This window comes from Oncorhynchus nerka, linkage group LG4 (genome assembly GCF_034236695.1).
Source record: "Oncorhynchus nerka isolate Pitt River linkage group LG4, Oner_Uvic_2.0, whole genome shotgun sequence".
NCBI lineage: Eukaryota > Metazoa > Chordata > Actinopteri > Salmoniformes > Salmonidae > Oncorhynchus > Oncorhynchus nerka.
Window position 1 is genome coordinate 16,695,038 of NC_088399.1, and position 20,451 is coordinate 16,715,488.

At 42.6% G+C, this 20,451-nt stretch overlaps 1 protein-coding gene across 1 annotated transcript in view; it reads left to right on the top strand.

Annotated features, from left to right (window-relative positions):
• Positions 1-10,950: 10,950 nt before the first annotated feature.
• The window catches only part of mmp11b (matrix metallopeptidase 11b), a 36,810-nt gene continuing 27,309 nt past the window's right edge, over positions 10,951-20,451 (top strand). Inside the window, exon 1 of the mRNA XM_029647914.2 lies at positions 10,951-11,217. Coding sequence (XP_029503774.1) covers positions 11,104-11,217 — 114 coding nt within the window. The 5' untranslated portion in view covers positions 10,951-11,103. The remainder of the gene's footprint in view (positions 11,218-20,451) is intronic.

The window sequence follows — 20,451 nt, forward strand, 5'->3', positions numbered from 1 at the left end:
AAGTGACTAGGCAGCAAGATATATTGTATAATACACAGTAGCAGCAGCATATGTGATGAGTCAAAAGAGTTTAATCCATCTCAATTAAGCACTTGTTTTGTTTATAGAAACCCATAATGAATGTGATGTTTATAGTGTGCTGTACTGCAATCTTGGCCAGACAGAAAAATAACTACAGTAAGCACATATTGTATTTGGAGGAGGTAGAAAGTATGGTTCAGTATAAACACAAAGAGTGATGAAAACAAAGCGTTCCATTAAGGCTTAATCTTAAGCATGGATAGCTTGTAAATATTTTTCCATACATTCTTGCAATTTAAGCCTCTGGGGTGAGAATGCCTGGAGAGAGTCGTCGCCATAGGAGACACATTAATTAAACATCAGTCGGGTATCGTAAGCAAATTGAACCTGTGGGCTGTCTGAAAAACGCAGACAGAACCATTGTTTGATGTGTTTTTGGTACAGAGCAAACCAGCTTGTTTGCCTCTCATCTATAATGATGGTGGGTAATTGGTGTCTCTGTGTGTGTCTCTGTTTATTTTCTTTGCGCTGTGGTTGATGTATTTACAGGGGCCCAATTCCATTGGGATTGCACTTGTCTGTAACCTTTGACCTCTTTATCCTTTTGCCCTATTAATTTGCCACTTGTGTCCTGTTTGTGATTTTGATGAGGAGCACCACTACAGTTACACAATACCCCCAAGGCTCTTAGAGATGTAATATTGATACTGATAGTAAACCAGGCACTTTTCTTAAATTCCAAGTCAATACACAGCACAAGGTCTGTGAAAACAAGGGCTGAAGACATGGCCTGTCTATTTCTGCATTAATTTAGAACTAGCAGCACAGATATATCCGTGCAGCATTTAATGTAAGCTCACGGGATCAGTCGGCTTTGCAAGGCTAATGGGATTGGTGATTCAGGGAATTTATTTGAGGCTGTTACATCTCTTATCAGGTAGATGTGCTTACTCATCTCAATGACCTGCAGCTGGGCTACAGCATTAAAGCTACAGTCTGTGATTCGAAAAACAACTAAATGGGGTCCCCACCATGCACTTGTTTTGGTACGCATCCCAAATCCCAGACTGTACAGATATAGGATCTTCATTTGTGCCAGTTTGCTACAGCAAGAAAATAATGCATCAGGATCAGAACATTTGAATTATTATGTGGATTATTTGTAGGGGTTGATACCTTTTCTCGTAAGGGAAAATCAAGTCTGAAATTTCAAAGTAGAAATGAGAAACTTCAGAGGCCTTTTTAAACCTCAAATATACCAGCCATTCTACATTTCCTGCATTACAAGAATGTTCTCCTGCAATAGGGTGATCAAATTAAGATCCTACATCTGTACACAGCACAAGGTCTTTATTTAGAATGAGTGTCCGAAGTTACTCTGTGGTTATGTAGCCTATAAATGGACTAGTTCATTTCTTCTCAGTGTGTGGTATTGCTTGGGGTGTTTAATCGAGGAGGAAATTAGTATGATTCACCCACATTTAGTTTTCTGAGGTTTGTGATGGGATTGGTGATCCAGAGCATTTATGTGAGACTGTTACATCTCTTATCAGGTAGACGTGCTTACTCATCTCAATGACTTGCAGCTGGGCTACAGCATTAAAGCTACAGTCTGTGATTAGAAAAACAACAAACTGGAGTCCCCACATCGCACTTGTTTTGGTATACATCGCAAATCCCAGACTGTAGCTTTAACCAAACGCCAAGATCACAAGTGTGTTGAACCAAGACCCGGTGGTGCTATATGGAGTGTGACCAAAAACATCCCCTTGTGTGCGATATCAAATGCTGATGTTGATAAGTTTGCTTAAACCAGCAACTATATCACAGGTGCTGAGTTTCACAAGTGATATGTTATCATTAGAGAATAATCCCATTCCCTTCACATGACCACAGTGCCTCCCCACAGAGAATGACTCACTAAGGCTTCCAGGCTAATAAAATAGTCAAAAGGCCCATAAGCCATCTCTTTCAGTTAGACCAGCCGGTGGTGACCAACTCCTGGCCATGAGACCACCTGGTACAAAAGAGAGAGAGCAATTCTGGTTATAAATAACTGAGGGACTTTTGATGTGTTGACTCTCCATATGAGTAAACCTCAAAGATTCCCTCATGAAGGGTAAATGGGGAAATACCAAAACATTGAGAGATGAAGACAACAGTTAGCCTACTGCAGCACGTGATTGATGAGCTTCAGTGGACCATAAAAGACTTCACTAAGCATATTGTATTCCTCAGTCCCTCCTTGGTGGACAGGAACGGCATTGTATTCACTAAACAACAAGAAGGTGCTTAAGGCCATACTGTGACATCCCTCCTGGAAAAGTATGTGTACTGTACTATATGTGCCACTGGGGCTGCTTGCCTGGGTAACATCTTTTCATGATCACAGTGTAATAAAATAATCATGCCAAATTCACAATCCTATTTTTTGCTATGGACCGCTACCTCTCCAGCTGCACCCCCAATCTGTACCCAGGCCCCACATCCCCTCCCCTCGTCTCAGCCCCCAGGTCCTTTCTTGTGGTCAGCGGCACACAGGCTGACTGGGGAAGGGGAGTGGGGCCAGGGGGGTGATTAGATCCTCAGGGGCGAACTTTCATGTTGGAGCCCATTCCCTGTTTTACTGAGCCTCTGGGGGCTGGTTGGAGCGGCGTCTGTGGCGGGACCACTCTCTTATGGTCTGGCTTGAATTTGAGAGAGCATGGAGACCCCATGTCATTAAAAAGGGCTGACATTGACACAAAGAAAAAAGACACTGGCTCTGTGCAAGGCAGCGAGAACAAACTCACTCTCAAAGCAACACCTCAATGAAACGTGTCCTGATTTGGCTTAATGGTAGTGGAAAACCTCTCCCTACTCATCTCAAAGCGACAGTGGAGGCTGCTGAGGGGAGGACGGCTCATAATAATATCTGGAACGGAGTAAATGGAAACCATGTGTTTTTTTAATGTATTTGATACCATTCCACTGATTCCGCTCCAGCCATTACCATGAGCCCATCCTCCCCAATTAAGGTGCCACCAACCTCCTGTGCAAAGTACAACACTTATGGGTGGATACCTGGTGGACACACACACACACTTACTGCAAAACAGAAACACCAACAAAAGAATGGGAAGAATGCATGGGTCCTTTGTTGACGTTTTATAAGCAGCATCACATTAACACAATAACCTAGAGGTTCTTGCTCCCGGTTGGATGTGGAAGTTACAGCCTTGTTATTTCTTCACAGGCTCCTGACGGATTAAAAAGCTTTATGTGAAATGACGGCTTCGGGTAGCTGTTTTGGTAGCATTTTGCCCAATGTCCTCCAGCACAGTTTTCATTGTAAAACTCCACCTTTTCTCTTGACCTGTTTACCTCCATTTATAATGACTTCAGAACAGGAACAATTTATAGGTCTGAAGTTATTTCTTTGCAAAGTCTTATGTTTGTGTTTTCTGCTCATTTCTTTGGCAGACAGTTACAGGCTCAATCTTCAGATAAAATAATAGAATTCCACCAACCAAGGCTAATCCCCATGTCAAGCAACAGGCTCCGAGGCCCGTATGACCCACCTAACCCCTTCAGATAAACAGTCTCTTCTGTAACTGAATCCCGTATTGCTGCACCAAAGTTGATATGACACATAGGCTTCCCTTGGATAAAGGTTGAATCAAGGTTGATAAATAGTTTAAAGGTGCTACTCTGAATTAAGACAGTATTAGGGAAAAGGACCAGAGGGTGTTGAATAAGGGAAATTCATGTCTTTGAAGACATGTCTGAAACATAATTACTTTATCATACCCTTGCCTCCATTATCTCAGCTTTTTTATGACTTAATTTGAGAATATTGACCCCAATGAAATACATAAACCGTCAAATGAATCAAATGCAGATGGCAAGCTGTGGCATTAGACCCGAGACTCATTCCTATTACAAACAGAGATTTGCAGGTTAGTTGTAAAGTGTCTGAAATACCATATTTGACTCATAGCCACTAAAGTCAGTTCATGAAAGGTCTCATTTGATGACAGTTAACACTGAATAGATAAACTTGAGGGTAACGTCTAAGATCACAGGTGCAATTTACAAGTGTACCACATGAATCCATAGTAATCAATAGGTCTCTTGAAAAATGTATTTTATTCCAGAGACTAATAAATGTTGAATAAACAGTGCAACATAATAACAAATATAAAACAAAGTTGTTTCTAAGATAGGGTATGGGAATTATACCACACTTGTCTCACTTCAACTGTGTAAAACAAAATGGATTCCACAGCGCCATGGGACCGATTTATAAGCTTTTATGTGTCTGTAGGATATGACATTTGTGAATCACTTGAACTGCTATTACATGCATTGGCACTTTTTCTGAACATTCCCTCTGGGATAGCCCAACAGAAATATGTCCAAAAGAGACCGGATGGAAAAGACTCTCAAATCCTCAGCTTTGGGTGTCAGATCAATCATTTTAAAAGCAAAAGCCTCATGTCTTATTGGATTTGGTGCAATTGGTCCCACTATCGTTCTAAAAGTTGTTTCCCCTCCTCTCTTCCTTCCTCTGTCTCTCTGTAATTGTGTAGGTAGAATTACAACTATGTTTACCTGCACAAAGGGAATTCACACAGGTGTCCTCCCTCTAATTCTTTGTCTCTCCCTCAGGACTACCTGGCATAATGACTCCTGGCTATCCCCAGTCCACCTGGTCGTGTTGCTGCTCTAGGGAACCCTGACCCGGACGTGCTACCTTGTCCCGGGCCTGCTGTTTTCTACCTTCTCCTCCTCTCTACCGCAACTGCTGTCTCGACCTCTGAATGCTCGGCTATGAAAAGCCAACTGACATTTACTCCTGAGGTACTGACCTGTTGCACCCCCTACAACCACTCTGTGATTATTATTTGACCCTGCTGGTGATCTATGAACGTTTGAACATCTTGACTAACAATCTGGCCTTAAATGGCCATGTACTCTTATAATCTCCACCCAGCACAGCCAGAAGAGGACTGGCCACCCCTCAAAGCCTGGTTCCTCTCTAGGTTTCTTCCTACGTTCCTGCCTTTCTAGGGAGTTTTTCCTAGCCCCTGTGCTTCTACATCTGCATTGCTTGCTATTTGGGGTTTTAGGCTGGGTTTCTGTATAGCACTTTGTGGCATCTGCTGATGTAAAAAGGGCTTCATAAATACATTTGATTGATTGATTTTATTACTTGCATGATCTGAATGAAAATAACTCTCAGATAACTGAAAACTGAAAAGTCGGTTGGTTTACATTTCAGAAAACCACTCATTTTTACATTTAACATTTAAGTCATTTAGCAGACGCTCTTATCCAGAGCGACTTACAAATTGGTGCGTTCACCTTAAGACATCCAGTGGAACAGCCACTTTACAATAGTGCATCTAAATATTTTAAGGGGGGTGAGAAGGATTACTTTATCCTATCCTAGGTATTCCTGAAAGAGGTGGGGTTCCAGGTGTCTCCGGAAGGTGGTGATTGACTCCGCTGTCCTGGCTCATCAAGTATACTCTCATCCAAAGGATTATTACTGTAATAATAACCACATATTTAAACAATATGTGCTCTGTTTGAAACAATTTTTCAACCAACACCATCAAGCTGGGCTGAAGAAACCCTTCAGAAGGCAACCTTTGGTTTTATGACCTTGTAACTTAACCCAGGCATTAGGAAACGTCATCCACAGCCTGTCTGTGGGGGACCATTATCGCAGTAAACTGTGCCTTTGGAACTGGATGGCAGCTATTAATAGTTTTTCACTGTTTGTCACGATTGAGACGTTCAGGGGAAACCCGTCCCTACAGGCTCTTTACCTACCTACCTATGTGATCTGGTGTGTGTGTGTGTGTGTCTGTGTGTGGTGCAACAAGATAGCAACAGCAGGAGGAAGACAATAGGAACATCTGTATCAGCGATAATACAGGTCTATTTTGCAATATCACGCCAAATGAGATTCAACGATATGATATGACATGACATGACATGAATAGGAAACCTTTACATCTTTTGGGAACCTTTTGGTGCTGTCTTTGTTTTGCCAATCCTCGTTGGGAAACACAAACACAGTTAATTGGCAGTAAAATGACATCCAGGTGTGAAGGTGGATGTCCAATCCACTGTTGATGATCAATGAACACTGAAGTGGACATAGGGCTGGCTTGGAGAGGTGTGATTAACATGTGGTCAGCTTTAAGATCCTCTGATGAACAACACCGAGCCCGCTGGAGGAAGTTTATGGATGTCTGACGACTATAGAAAGGCCATTGAGGTCAGTCCACTAGCCACCTTGACCTGGTTGCCCCCCCCCATTCTAACTCGTTAGCCTGTTCTTCACTGTTGAACTATCTCGGACGAGGCATTGCTTTGTGAGGTCTTGATTGGGCTTAATCGGTGCTTGAACATTGCACTAATGACCGGCTGGCTATTATTCGAGTCAAGCGCAGCCAAAGCCAGGTGCGGGTGAATCACACAATTGATTTAAAAATGAGTAGATGGCAGTTGAGCAGCATGACGGAGCACGGAATCTAATGTATATAACAATATGATTCTGTATCATGGTGATTTTTGATGGAACTACAATGACCTCACTATTTATCTATGGCTTTGCTTGAACTTTGCGACTGCATCAGTCAAAGGAGGATGGATTTCCTACTCTGCTCTCTTTAAGGCTTCTTTTAAGAGGATGAACTGAGCCTTTTCGTAGTTAAAGTGTCTATGGGACAAAACAAAACAAACTCCCAACTAAAGGTTTTATGGTGGATTGATGGCTTTTACACAGTTCTGACAGAGGAAGAGGAACCTTGAACCAAACTTACCACAATCTACTGTGAGGTTACCTATCCAAACATCCAAAGAGTTTGCGGGTCTGGTATTTACCAACCCCCTCCACCCCTGCTGGACACGCACCTGGTTCCCCAAGAAAATATAAAACACTTTTGTTTTTTCTCCTTTTAAACTGGTTATCGAGTCAACCGGTAATTTGAAATGACTCAACTTTAGTGTTGTTCTCTGAGAAAAAAAAAGGATGTATGTCTTTTTAGGAAAATCTGCCAGCGATTAAGCCGGACAGCATGCCTCTTTGCTCTACCATCCATTTGGGCCCATAATTGACCATAAGTGGGTCCTTATGGGTGAGGGGTGTTGCGGGGCAGCTTGCCTGTCCGTCTGGCTTTATTGTGGCTAGCAGCCCCAATACATTCCCAGGTCCAGCAGCCCGATCCAGGGGATTGGTGTCAGGGGAGAGAGTTGTGTGTGGGGGGGGGTTAAGAATGACAAACTGGCTTGGCTGATTAACCCAAATCTGCACCTGACAATAAAGGGCAAGAAAACCATTCATTAACCACAGGCCAGGGTGACTCAGGGGTGCGATTTCAACTGGGTCTCAGTTACTAGGGCATCCATTTCCAGAGGGGTGAGGGGGGATTTAAGAGGACAGACTCGTCTGAGTTGCCACTGGACCATCAGTTGCATTTACTCTGCAACCAAGAGGTGGTGCTGGCTTGCAATGATAACATATCAGTAGTGAGGTGATGGTGGAAGGAAAAGGCTTCTGGGGAGACTCAGACAAGGAGGAGCACAATAACCTATTCTTCTGAACAAGGTTCACTATACCGCCCTTCTAGCCTTTAGCCCCCTTGTTGCCACACCACTCTGAAGTGTGGATCCACTTCAAGGTTTTAACAAATCAAATCATAGTTTATTGGTCGAGTACACAGATTTGCAGATGTTATCGCAGGTGCAGCGAAATGCTTTGTTTGTAGCTCCAACAGTGCAGTAATTAATACCTAGCAATCCAAAATAAATACAAATAAAAACACAATACACACATAATACATTTAAAAAAGAAAGCAAGAAAGAAAGAAAGTATCATATATAGAAAAGGTGTGTACAGCAGTAGTTATACAGAATGAGCCTTGACTAGAATACAGTATATACATATGAAATGGTTGAAACAGTATGTAAACATGGTTAAAGTGACCAGTGTTCAATGACTATGTACATAGGGCAGCAGTTTCTAAAGTGCAGGGTAGAGTACCGGGTGGTAGCCGGGTAGTAACAGTGACTAATGTTCAGGGCAGGGTACTGGAGGCCGGATAGTGGTGACTGTTTAAAAAAAAAGTTGAGTGATGCACCGGTGTGTCAATCTAAAAAACATAATAAACAAATCCCCATCAACATCCGTCAGTTTAAGCTAGAGATATCTGAGATATCGTCTCAATCCACCACATCAGCCTATGTCGCACTTCCTCATCTGTGGTGAAAGGTGGCAGAGCTATAGCCGTGTTAGTCAGACCATGAGACATCCTGAAAATTGGTCTGTAGTGTCCGAACAAACTAATATGACCCCACTGTAGAAAGGGGAGATTCTCACGAACACAATGGTGTTCTCCGTTTTGATCTACGACCCCCACAAGTGTCCCACCCCCCAGCTTTGATGCACCTGTACTGTCTCCACCTTCTAGATGGCAGCGGGGTGAACAGGCTGTGGCTCGGGTGGCTGAGGTCCTTGATGATCTTCTTGGCCTTCCTGTGACACCGGGTGCTGTAGATTCCTGTGGGCTCCTGAGTGGCGCAGCCTGTCTAAGGCACTGCATCTCAGTGCAAGAGGTGTCACTACAGTACCTGGTTTGAATCCAGGCTGCATCACATTCGGCTGTGACTGGGAGTACTATAGGGTGGCGCGCAATTGGCCCAGTGTCGTCTGGGTTTGGCTTGGGTAGGCCGTCATTGTAAATAAGAGTTTATTCTTAACTGACTTGCCTAGTTAAATAAAGGTTAAATAAATAAAATCCATTTAAAAAATCCTGGAGGGCAGGAACTGTGCTGACCAAGCCACCCTCTGGAGAGCTGTGCGCACGGTGCAATTGCCGTACCAGGTGGTGATACAGCCCCACAGGATGCTCTCAATGGTGCATCTAAAGATGTTTGTGAGCCTCTCAGAGGCCAATCCAAATTTCTTCAGCCTCCTTAGGGACATGACGGATTGCTGCTAATAACTGAACCGGCCTCAAACCATAAAGACCAGGTAATAAACTCTTAACCCAGTGGCCTGTTTGTTAGAGAAAAAAAGAGTTGCCTTCTCCATTAGCGGACATCTCAAGTTCATACAATCACAGGGGGAAATTGATTGATGAGCTCGACGGGGAGGCCCATGTCTGGTTTGTGGTGTGACTGGTCTGTGGTCAGGGTTCACCAGCCAGACAGAGAGGGAGGTGGGTGGGTTAGGGTTAATCACTAAAGACCCTTGGTAAGCCAGAGTCCATACAAGACCAAGAGAAGAAGAGGACACAGCTGACCTAGTCTTGACATGAGCAGAAGAACATTGTAAACAATGTGTAGTCTTTTTGTAGTCTTATTGTTCCCCAGGGGTTTTGCTTGCTAGCTCACCTCCATTGGACAGGGCTTGGGCCCCTGGGGACGTTAGGAGGACTGTATTTAGCCTCTTTCTTACAGCACGGAGGGAATGTGGCAGTTACAATACAGTTCAGTTTCAATTAGCCTTTGTTTCCAGTAAAGATATCCTCTCAGCACAAGGATTCTATTGGATATTGAACATCGTCTTGAACAGTTTAGTGATACCCACTGCCAAGAGCAATATGAGATCAATTAGAAGTTTGTATCTTGGCTTGCCGCGAGTTGTAAATTTGGTCCCCCTCACCCCCTCCACTTTAAGTCTGCATCCAGACGCATGCTGCATAATTACACAAGATCCTTTGTTAAAATGATATACAAAGAAACAGCGTTTGATTAGTGATTTGGCTGGGGTTCTGAAGAGGGAAATTTATATAATTTGATTTATAGGGGGTTAATACCAAATTCTTGATTGTAACGCTAAACCTCATAGTATAATGGGGCAGATTGGATTGACATAAGTCTGACTGTCACTGGAAAACTTGATGCTGGTACCTTTAAAAATGTTATAGAAACGTTTCATGATACGGTAGTGACCCTCAGCGGGTAGGGTGTGCAAGCTGGAAGCATCAGTCATCAAAATGTTTTATGGGGTTGTCATGGTAATAGAAGAGTGCGTGTGTGGGGGGGAGGGTTCAAAATAGGTTTGTGGGGATATAACTATCTCTCTCTTGTGATTATCTCTCTGGGGAGATACCTCCCGCTGTACTGTGATTTATGGCTAGCTAGTTCAGGCTGGGTTTGTTGGCTTTGTGCACCTCCCCTTTACAGTGTAACATTAAAACACCTGTTGGCATTAACTGTATTTCCCTCTCTGTCCATTTGTTATTTCAGCTAGTAAAGGTCTACCTCAGATCGGGAAACCCATAAATGCCACAATACCTTGGTGGAAATCTTGGTGGATGGTTCAGTGGAATGCTATTTGGTGTTTTGTGGGGGTACATTTTGTTCAAGGGCAGATCTGACCTCTGGGCAGATCTGTGGATAACCCTTATTGAACCATTCACTAATGTTTCCAGTTCCACTAAAGTTTCCTGAAAAGTGTCAATACCTGCACCCATGGTTGGGCAAAGATAGTCTGCATCAACATTAATCTTGTTACAAAATACTTAATAGGCTACTGTAACGGATGTGGGCGAGGGGACGGTCTAAAGTTATACTGTTACACTACCACAAAAATAGAAAAAGGTCACTTTGCATGTAACCATCTTGAGTTATTCAAACAAATCTCAATCAAAGTTGCCTATAAATGAAGATTAATAAACATGTTATGAATTACATATGTGACCAACCTATCAACCCCTAATGATTTACTCTGCGCCTAAAGACCACATTAGCTGAGTTTATGTCTATACCCTAACACTAGGATCTTTCAGGTCAGAGTTCTGAAAGGGATTTACAAGGCAAGGCTTCTTGCACATGGGCATTGATGCAGCGGGAAACGGGTTAAATCACGTGAGCGCCTGTGTACTTGGCTTGCCACTGAGGCCCATAAAAAAGTGTAATTTGAAGAAAGAGAACAAAGAAATAAGCGAGTATAAAATCCCCCTATGAGACACATCTCCGTCATTCACTGACTCCACTTCATCCCGCTCACATCCTCCGCCCTCTCTATACCCAAGGTGTGCTCAAGCGCGGTCAAACTGCGAGTCCGCTCCGAATCAAAAGATGATGCCGTCTCTTTGGTTTTTCTGTAGCATCTTTGCGTTGCACCTCTTGCTCTGCATTCATTCTCTGCCAGTACCGGAGTGGAGAGCCAGCAACAGGTACAAAGCCGCGGCGGTGAGTGACGATATAAATGCAGATGATGTGGAATTATTTTACATTTTACAGAGCAAGAGCGTTTTATGAGTCGAAGTTATGGAGTATGTGGGTCCATACTCACTGTGTGTGTGTGTGCGTGTGTTATCCTTTTGAGAGAGAAAGCGAGAGAGAGAGATCAGAAGAAAGAGAGTAGCCTACCCACTGGGGGAAAAAAATGGTTGAATCAACGTTGTTTCCATGTAATTTCAACAACAAAAATGCTATGTGATGACGTTGATGTGGAAAACTTATTTGAATTTGCACAGGGTCATTTTTTGACCAAACTTTTAACTTCATAATGTAAATCAAAACTAGACGTTGACATTATGTATATGCACACAATGAGCGCCGTTTACTTGTGGAAGATTGTTGGTTCTAAATCAGTAACTTTGTTCCGCAACAATTTACAGGTAGAGTGCCAGCAGAAAGTATTCATACCCCTTGACTTGTTCCATATTTTGTAGTGTTACAGCCTGAGTTCGAAATGAAAAAGTGAAAACATGTTTTAGAAATGTTTGCACATTTATTGAGAATGAAATACAGAAATATCTAATTGACATAATTATTCACACCCCTGAGTCAATAATTTGTAGAAGCACCTTTGGCAGCGATTACAGCTGTGAGTTTTTAAGTTTCTAAGAGCTTTCCACATCTGGATTGTGCAATATTTGTGCATTATTATTTTCAAAATTATTTAAACTCTGTTAAATTGGTTGTTGATCATTGCTAGGCAACCATTTACAGGTCTTGCCATCAGTGGAGATTTTAGCGTGTAAATTGTCGTGGGGCAAACCAAAAAATGTGGGATGGATGCCAGCAAAGCCATAACACAACACTAAACAATAACACCAGTTACACTATAACGGTGACAAACGGTGCCCACAAACTGTTAGGGCCTACATAAAGCTGTCCCAACAGCAGAGTCCCAAAAGCAGAGTTCCCAACACCTTATCACTGCTACAGTTCATTCAGCCTCATTTACTGCCTTTAAAAAAACATAGCTGATATGGCTGACTTGCTTAATGTGGTTTCTAATGACAATTGAGATGTACACGCTATGGTATAAGAGGACGACAAGCGGATAAGAGGCCATCCGTAATTTCGATTATGACATTAATGAGCGAGAAACGACGGACGTAACAGTTAGTCAATATAACTATTTGTTCAGCACTTTTTAAACGTACAGCGACATAATTCAGAACATGGGTCGTTCTTACACATAAACAGACAATAAAATCTCTTAGAATATTCGATGATTACATTTCTCTAAAGCAATTTATAGGCAAACAAGCATACACCGGCCACGAACGATGTGTTTACAATACCGCGTTGGTGAAAATAGACCAAATTATTAGGGTGAGGCACATGGGCTATTAACAGTTTACTACACAACATACACTTATATATGTGTATACTGTAGTTTAAGAAAGTAATACTATCTGGCATCCTACATCATTTATGAAGCAGCATATCCATTTTTGGACTCACGCTGTTGTGATGTGCTTGAACAGGAAAGTTGCGAGGCGGTCCATCTTCGGAAAATGTTGTAATCAAAGAGAAAGATGCCGGATTTACAATTCTGAGTTGAGTGACCCGTTGAGTGACTTTTCCCAGTCTTAGCTCGTTTTCCCGAGTTCCCAGTTGTCGTGAACTCACAGTTAGCCACTGATTCCTTCCCAAACCACTCATTGTTGGATTTGTGATTTCCAACTTGTTGTGTAATGTTTATGTCCAATGGCCGATTAGCACCAATACGGTTTATCTCTAATTTCTCTTCATATGAAAAATATTTGATTGTCGACTTGATTCATGGTGAGGACTGCTAGCTTGCTAGCTAAGATGTTGAAAGGATGATGTTGACATGATCAGTCCAATCAAAGCTACTGTACATATAACGTGATTTGATGTCATTCTGTGGCCAATATGACCTTGAGCCTTCTTGGATGGGCACTTCTAATATAACTATGGCAGAACCCAAGGGGCAACATTTTTCGAGCTCTAACCTTAGAATTGGGAATGAGTACTGTCCTATGAGTGACAGAAAACTGAGCCAATCATTACAGAAAGCTGAGCCAAACAGGGGCAACACTCTGTATTGTCTGCTGGCTAGCCTCACCACAGAAATCACTGAGCTAGAGTGAGCTAAATCACTGAGCTAGCTGCCTTACTCAAGAAAGCAAACAAGAGACCATGTTTGTATGCGGCTTTATCAACTCAATAACGTTTTTATTTTTTTATTTTTTACATTGTTTGCAAACTGATATGTGATACATATTAAATGCTAAAATAACAAGCAAAACAGGGAAGCCCCCACCCCCCATTTTTGATTTTGCATTGAATTAAAAGTGTGGGGCTCAAATGACGGGTCACCACTGCTTGCCATAAGTTTTGAAGTAGATTTAAGTCAAACTGTAACTTGGCCAATCAGGAACATTCACTGTCTTGGCCTTGTGTTGTAGGTTATTGTCCTGCTGAAAGTTGAATTAATCTTCCAGTGTCTGGTGGAAAGCAGACTGAACTAGCTTTACCTCTAGGATTTTGCCTGTGCTTAGCTGCATTCTGTTTAAAAAATGTATCCTGAAAAACTCCCAGTCCTGAACGATAACAAGCATACCCATAACATGATGCAGCCACCACTATGCTTAAAAATATGGAGAGTGCTACTCAGTAATGTGTTGTATTGGATTTGACCCAAACATAACACTTTGTATTCAGGACAAAAAGGGAATTGCTTTGCCACATTTCTTTCCAGTATTACTTGCCTTGCTGCAAACAGGATGCATGTTTTGGAATATTTTTATTCTATACAGGCTTCCTTCTTTTCACTTTGTCAATTAGGTTAGTATTGTTGAGTAACTACCATGTTGTTGATCCATCCTCAGTTTTCTCCAATCACAGCCATTAAACTATGTAACTGTTTTAAAGTGTCACGTGTGCTCCCTCTCCGGCCTCTAGGTCACCAGGCTGCTCGTTATGGCGCACACCTGTCACCATCGTTATGTGAATCAGCACATTATGACACTCACCTGGACTCCATCACCGCCTTGATTACCTGCCCTATATGTGACTCCCTTTGGTTCCTTGCCCAGGCGTCATTGTTATGTCTGTGCGTTGTTTGTGTTTTCTTGTTCTGTATTATGTTACGTTTATTTATTAAAACACTCACTCCCTGAACTTGCTTCCCGACTCCCAGCGCACACGTTACATAAAGTCACCATTGGTGAATCGCGAGCGGTTTCCTTTCTCTCCGGCAACAGAGTTAGGAAAGACACCTTTATACACCATCCAAAGTGTAATTAATAACTTCACCATGCTCAAAGTGATATTCAATGTCTGTTTTTTTTTCCATTTTTTACCCATGTACCAATACGTGTCCTTCTTTGCGAGGCATTGGAATACCTCCCTGGTCTTTGTAATTGAATCTTTGTTGGAAATTCACTGCTCAACTGGGGGACCTTACAGATAATTGTATGTATGGGCTACATAGATGAGGCCGTCATTCAAAAATCATGTTAAACACTATTATAGCACAGAGTCCATGTAACTTATTATGTGACTTGTGAACTTATTTTGGCTTGCCATAACAAAGGGGTGGAATACTTTTACATTAAAAAAATATATATATTTAACTAGGCAAGTCGGTATAGAACAAATTCTTATTTACAATGACGGCCAAACCTTAACGACGCTGGGCCAATTGTGCGCTGCCCTATGGAAGTCCCAATCACGTCTGGTTGTGATACAGCACAGGATTGAACTAGGGTCTGTAATGACACCTCTAGCACTGATATGCAGTGCCTTAGACATCTGCACCACTTGTGCCCTGGCTCAAGACATTTCGGCTTTTCATTTTTAATTAATTTTTCCAATGTTTGAAAAACATCATTCAACTTTTACATTATGGGATATTGTGAGTAGGCCAGTGACAAAAAACATCTAAATAAATGTAATACATTTTAAATGTAGGCTTAACACAACAAAATGTGGAAAAAGTCAAGGGGTGTGAATACTTTCTGAAGGCACTGTGTGCATGATCAGTGGTTTTTACTATTTTTTATTATTGGCTGCATGTCAATCAACTGGTGTTGAAATAGCCTAATATGTTAAGCCCATGCTCTCTTGAAACATGGGTTTCAACTTAGGTTTTGTTTACATTTAAGTTATTTACAGGAGCAATTAGGATCAGATTAAGTGCCTTGCTCAAGGGCACATAGATTTTTCACCTTGTCGGTTCAGGGATTCAAACCAGTGACTTTTTAATTACTGGCCAATGCTCCTAACTGTTAGCCTAATTGCCACCCCATTACCGCTAGATTTAGATATTCAGGAGAACGTGTAGTTTCTCTAAAAGGTGTGTGTGCCTATGTCTGTGTGGGAGGCTGAAGGTGACCAGAGTGAAATGTTGACAGCGCTTGTATGCCATTGTTGTAACGAGTGCACTGAGAGTCGGGACGCAAGTTCAGGGAGTGAGTGTTGTAAGAAATAAACAATAACACCTGAGGAAAGAACCAAGGGGAGTGACAGATATAGGGAATATAATCAAGGAGGTGGTGGAGTCCAGGTGAGTGTCATGAGACGCAGGTGCGCGGGATAATCAGCAGCCTGATTACCTAGAGGCCGGAGAGGGAGTATACGTGACAATTGTATGAATACTTAGGATGCAACCTACATTCTCTATGATTTGTAAGACATTGACAGCCCTCAATCTTTCCAATTGGTGGACAGACATGACAAAGGAGAAACCCTACACACAACGCTTGCCTCTTGGATACACATTTCAGATTGGCGCTGGGCTCTGCACAGTTGGCGACAGCATCAAGTTGCTCTTTGCTGAGAGAAAGCTAACATAAGGACTTGGATTTGTTTATATTGAAAGGGTGTGGGAGTGGTTTGGAATGCTTCAGACCATTCAGGTGAAAAATACTTATGTACTAGGGTCCGAACTGAAGTAAAAGTATCCATACACTGGATAGGTGCCGTGAAATGTGTTGTTTTACAGGATCAGCCATAGTAGTATGGTGCCACTGGAGAAAATTAGGTTTAAGTGACTTGCTCAAGGACACATCAGCAAATTCTTCACATTGATAGCTCAGGTATTCAAACGAGTGACCTTTTGGTTACTTGCCTAATGCTCTAACCACTAGGCTACCTGCCGCCCTAGATAGTGTGTGTCAGTGGTGCATGCAGTCAATTTGTTCCCTGCTGTTGACAAAGCACGAGAGAGGGAGATTATGCAGGCTGAGGCAAGTCATCTGGCATCTGGTGCAGGATAACAAACCCCTATGTCTGCTGACACAGGGAAAAGGGAAAGAACAAGATAGCTGCTGCGCTGAGAGAGCCGGTTCACCTCCGTCGGGTCTTCCATTGTGCGTTCTTCTCTATCACAACTTCCCTTTGTGCTGCCAGAAAAGGCACCCCCAAAAGCATCTGAGAGTGCAGTTGGTTGGAATCAAAGTGTCTGTCAATAGTATAGTCGGTAGGGATACAGTTAAGTTGTTTTCATGCAAATATGACCACCAAATATAAAGCAACATTTGCGTTCAAGTTTTCCTTGCATACCATGCACATACACTATAAATACAAAAGTATGTGGACAGCCCTAGTGGATTTGGCTATGTAAGCCACACCAGTTGCTGACAGGTGTATAAAATAAAGCACACAGCCATGCAATCTCCATAGAAAAAAACACTACTAAATGACACCAATAAGAAGAGACTTGCTTGGGCCAAGAAACATGAACAATGGACATTAGATCGGTGGAAATCTGTCCTTTGGTCTGATGAGTCCAAATTTGGGATTTTTGGTTCCAACCCCGCCGTGTCTTTGTGAGATGTAGACTAGGTGAACGGATAATCTCTGCATGTGTGGTTCCCACCGTGAAGCAGGGAGGAGGAGGTGTGATGGTGTGGGGTTGCTTTGCTGGTGACACTGTCAGTGATTTATTTAGAACTCAAGACACACTTAACCAGCATGGCTACCACAGCATTCCGCAGCGATACGCCATCCCATCTGGTTTTTAGCTTAGTAGGACTATCATTTGTTTTTCAACAGGACAATGACCCAACACACCTCCAGGCTGTGTAAGGGCCATTTGATCAAGAAGGAGAGTGATGGAGTGCTGCATCAGATGACCTGGCCTCTACAATCACCCGACCTCAACCAAATTGAGATGTTTTGGGAATAGTTGGACCACAGAGTGAAGGAAAAGCAGCCAACAAGTGCTCAGCGTATGTGGGAACTCCTTCAAGACTGTTGTAAAACTATTCCAGGTGAAGCTAGTTGAGAGAATGCCAAGAGTGGGCAAAGCTGTCATCAAGGCAAAGGGTGGCTACTTTGAAGTATCTAAAATATAAATATATTTTGATTTGTTTAACTATTTTTTGGTTACTACATGATTCCATATGTGTTATTTCATAGTTTTGATGTCTTCACACTTATTCTACAATGTAGAAAATGGTGAAGATAAAGAAAAAACATTGAATGAGTAGGTGTGTCTAAACTTTTGATTGGAACTGAATATATTTTAATATTTTACTCCCTTTTTGATCTTGTCTTATTGCTGCAACTCCCCAATGGGCTCAGGAGAGGTGAATGTTGAGCCACGCGTCCTCCAAAACGTGACCCGGTTCTTTATGCCCACCCACATCAATGTGCTGGAGGAAACACTGTTCAACTGATGACCAAAGTCAGCCCGCAGGCACCTAGCCCTCCAGAGTGCGATGAGCCACGTAAAGCCCCCCCCCCCCCAGATGACACTGGGCCATTTGTGCACCACCCTACGGGACTCCCGGTCACAGCTGGTTGTGATACAGCCTGGGATCAAACCCAGGTCGGTAGTGAAACCTCAAGCACTGTGATGCAATGCCTTAGAACACTGTGCCACTTGGGAGGCCCTAGAACCAGAATTGTTTGTTGGGAGCTTCATGAAATGTGTTTCCATAGCCGAGCAGCCTCACACAAGCCTAAGATCAACATGCGCATTGCCAAGAGTCGGCTGGAGTGGTGTAAAGCTTGCCACCCCTGGACTCTGGAGCAGTGGAAATGGGTTCTCTGGAGTGATGAATTGCTTCACCATCTGGCAGTCCGACGGACAAATCTGGGTTTGGCGGATGCCAGGAGAACGCTACCCGCTCGAATGCATAGTGCCAACTGTAAAGTTTGGTGGAGGAGGAATAATGGTCTGGGGCTGTTTTTCATGGTTGGGCTAGGCCTCTTCGTTCCAGTGAAGGTAAATCTTAACACTACAGCATACAATGACATTCTAGACGATTCTGTGCTTCCAACTTTGTGGCAACAGTTTGGGAAAGGCCCTATCCTGTTTCAGCATACATAAATGGTTTGTTGAGATCAGTGTAAAAGAACATGACTGGCCTGTACAGAGCCCTGACCTCAACCCCATTGAACACCTTTGGGATGAATTGGAAAGCTGGCTGCGAGCCAGTCCTAATCGCCCAACATCGGGGCCCGACCTCACTAATGCTCTTGTGGCTGAATGGAAGCTTGTTCCCTCAGCAATGTTCCAACATCTTGTGGAAGCCTTCCCAGAAGAGTGTAAGCTGTTATAGCAGCAAAGGGGGGACCAACTCCATATTAATGCCCATGATTTTGGAATGAAATGTTTGACAAACAGGTGTCCACAAACTTTTGGTAATGTAGTGTATGTTATAGTCTACAAACAGAGTGGGTACTTTCTTTTCAAATAACTTTGCTGATTTCGACTGAATAATAAACAGACAAAGGTTACCATGGCAAAGCATAGATTAATGGTCAGAAGGCAGTCACAGACATATGACTAAAGGGGATTCATGCCGACGCTCCTTAAAAACCTGTCAATTGAGAAAGAAGTATGGTTGAAAGCAACGCTGGCAGCTCCGCTTTGAAAGAAATGCTACTGAGAATTATCTAGTGGTATCTGAACATGTAGATGCTTGTGTAGATACTGTAATTTAAGCTCAAGAGGTGCTATACTGGAACTTAGCAAGTCTACATTCGTATCCCATCATTTTTCAGAGACTGAACCGTAAAAGCTGGAGAGACTTTGTGAGATACTTACATGTAGTTTACAATTCAAGCCATTGAAAGCAGGATAAGTACTTAAGTCAAAGTTCCAAAATGGGTCTGTTGGAGTAGTCTGACGTAGTGAGGCAACATAGACAGAACTGTGAGTTCACCAGAGAGCTCTTCAAATATTCCCTAAAGTTGTTGGAACGTTCACTCATGAGATGAATCTACAATACAGAATTAGCTTTGAAACCTTTTTGTATTGAATTCTTTCATTGTTTCCTTTGAGAAACACAGACTAGTGAGCCAGAACCCAATGTCTAACATTGATTTGACGATTTGAGGAATCTCTTCACCCCAAGCGAGACCTGCCATCAAAATCATTTTCCTTAGCAGTGGTCTTTGGTGTTGCAACCAATTCATTCTTCTCTAACAAAGCAACTTAGATACACCACTGTCAATGCCTCTTTCTTTCTCTCATTTCCCATCATATTAAATCCTCATCCTCTTCCTGCTAAACCATTTCTTCACTCAGTGTAATCACTTAGTTTGTGTGTACAACCTCTCAAGGCGTGCAGAATGCAGGTCTCTGGGGCTCGTGTATAAATATTTATCCTCGATGGATTTCCTCCAGCGTGCACATTCTTTATGTTTATGGCCTACTTGTTATCTACCAAAGGGTGTCTGAGTTAGTGGGGATAGTGCTCATACAGTGCATTCGGAAAAGTATTCAGACTCCTTGACTTTTTCCACATTTTGTTACGTTACAGCCTTAATCTAAAATGTATAAAAATGTTCCCTCACCAATCTACTACACACAATTATACATAATGACAAAGCAAAAACAGGTTTTTAGAAATGTAGCAAATTTATTTAAAAACTGAAATATAACATTTACATAAGTATTCAGACCATTTACTCAATACTATGTTGAAGCATCTTTGGCAGTGATTACAGTCTCGAGTCTTCTTGCGTATGACGCTATAAGCTTGTCACACTGGTATGGTGTGGAGTTTCTCCCATTCTTCCTTGCAGATCCTCTCAAGCTCTGTCAGGTTGGATGGGGAGCATTGCTGCACAGCTATTTTTTATGTCTCTCCAGAGATATTTGATTGGGGTCAAGTCCATGCTGCTGAAAAACACTCCCACAGCATGATGCCACCACCATGCCTCACCGTAGGGATGGTGCCAGGTTTCCTCGAAACATGCCGC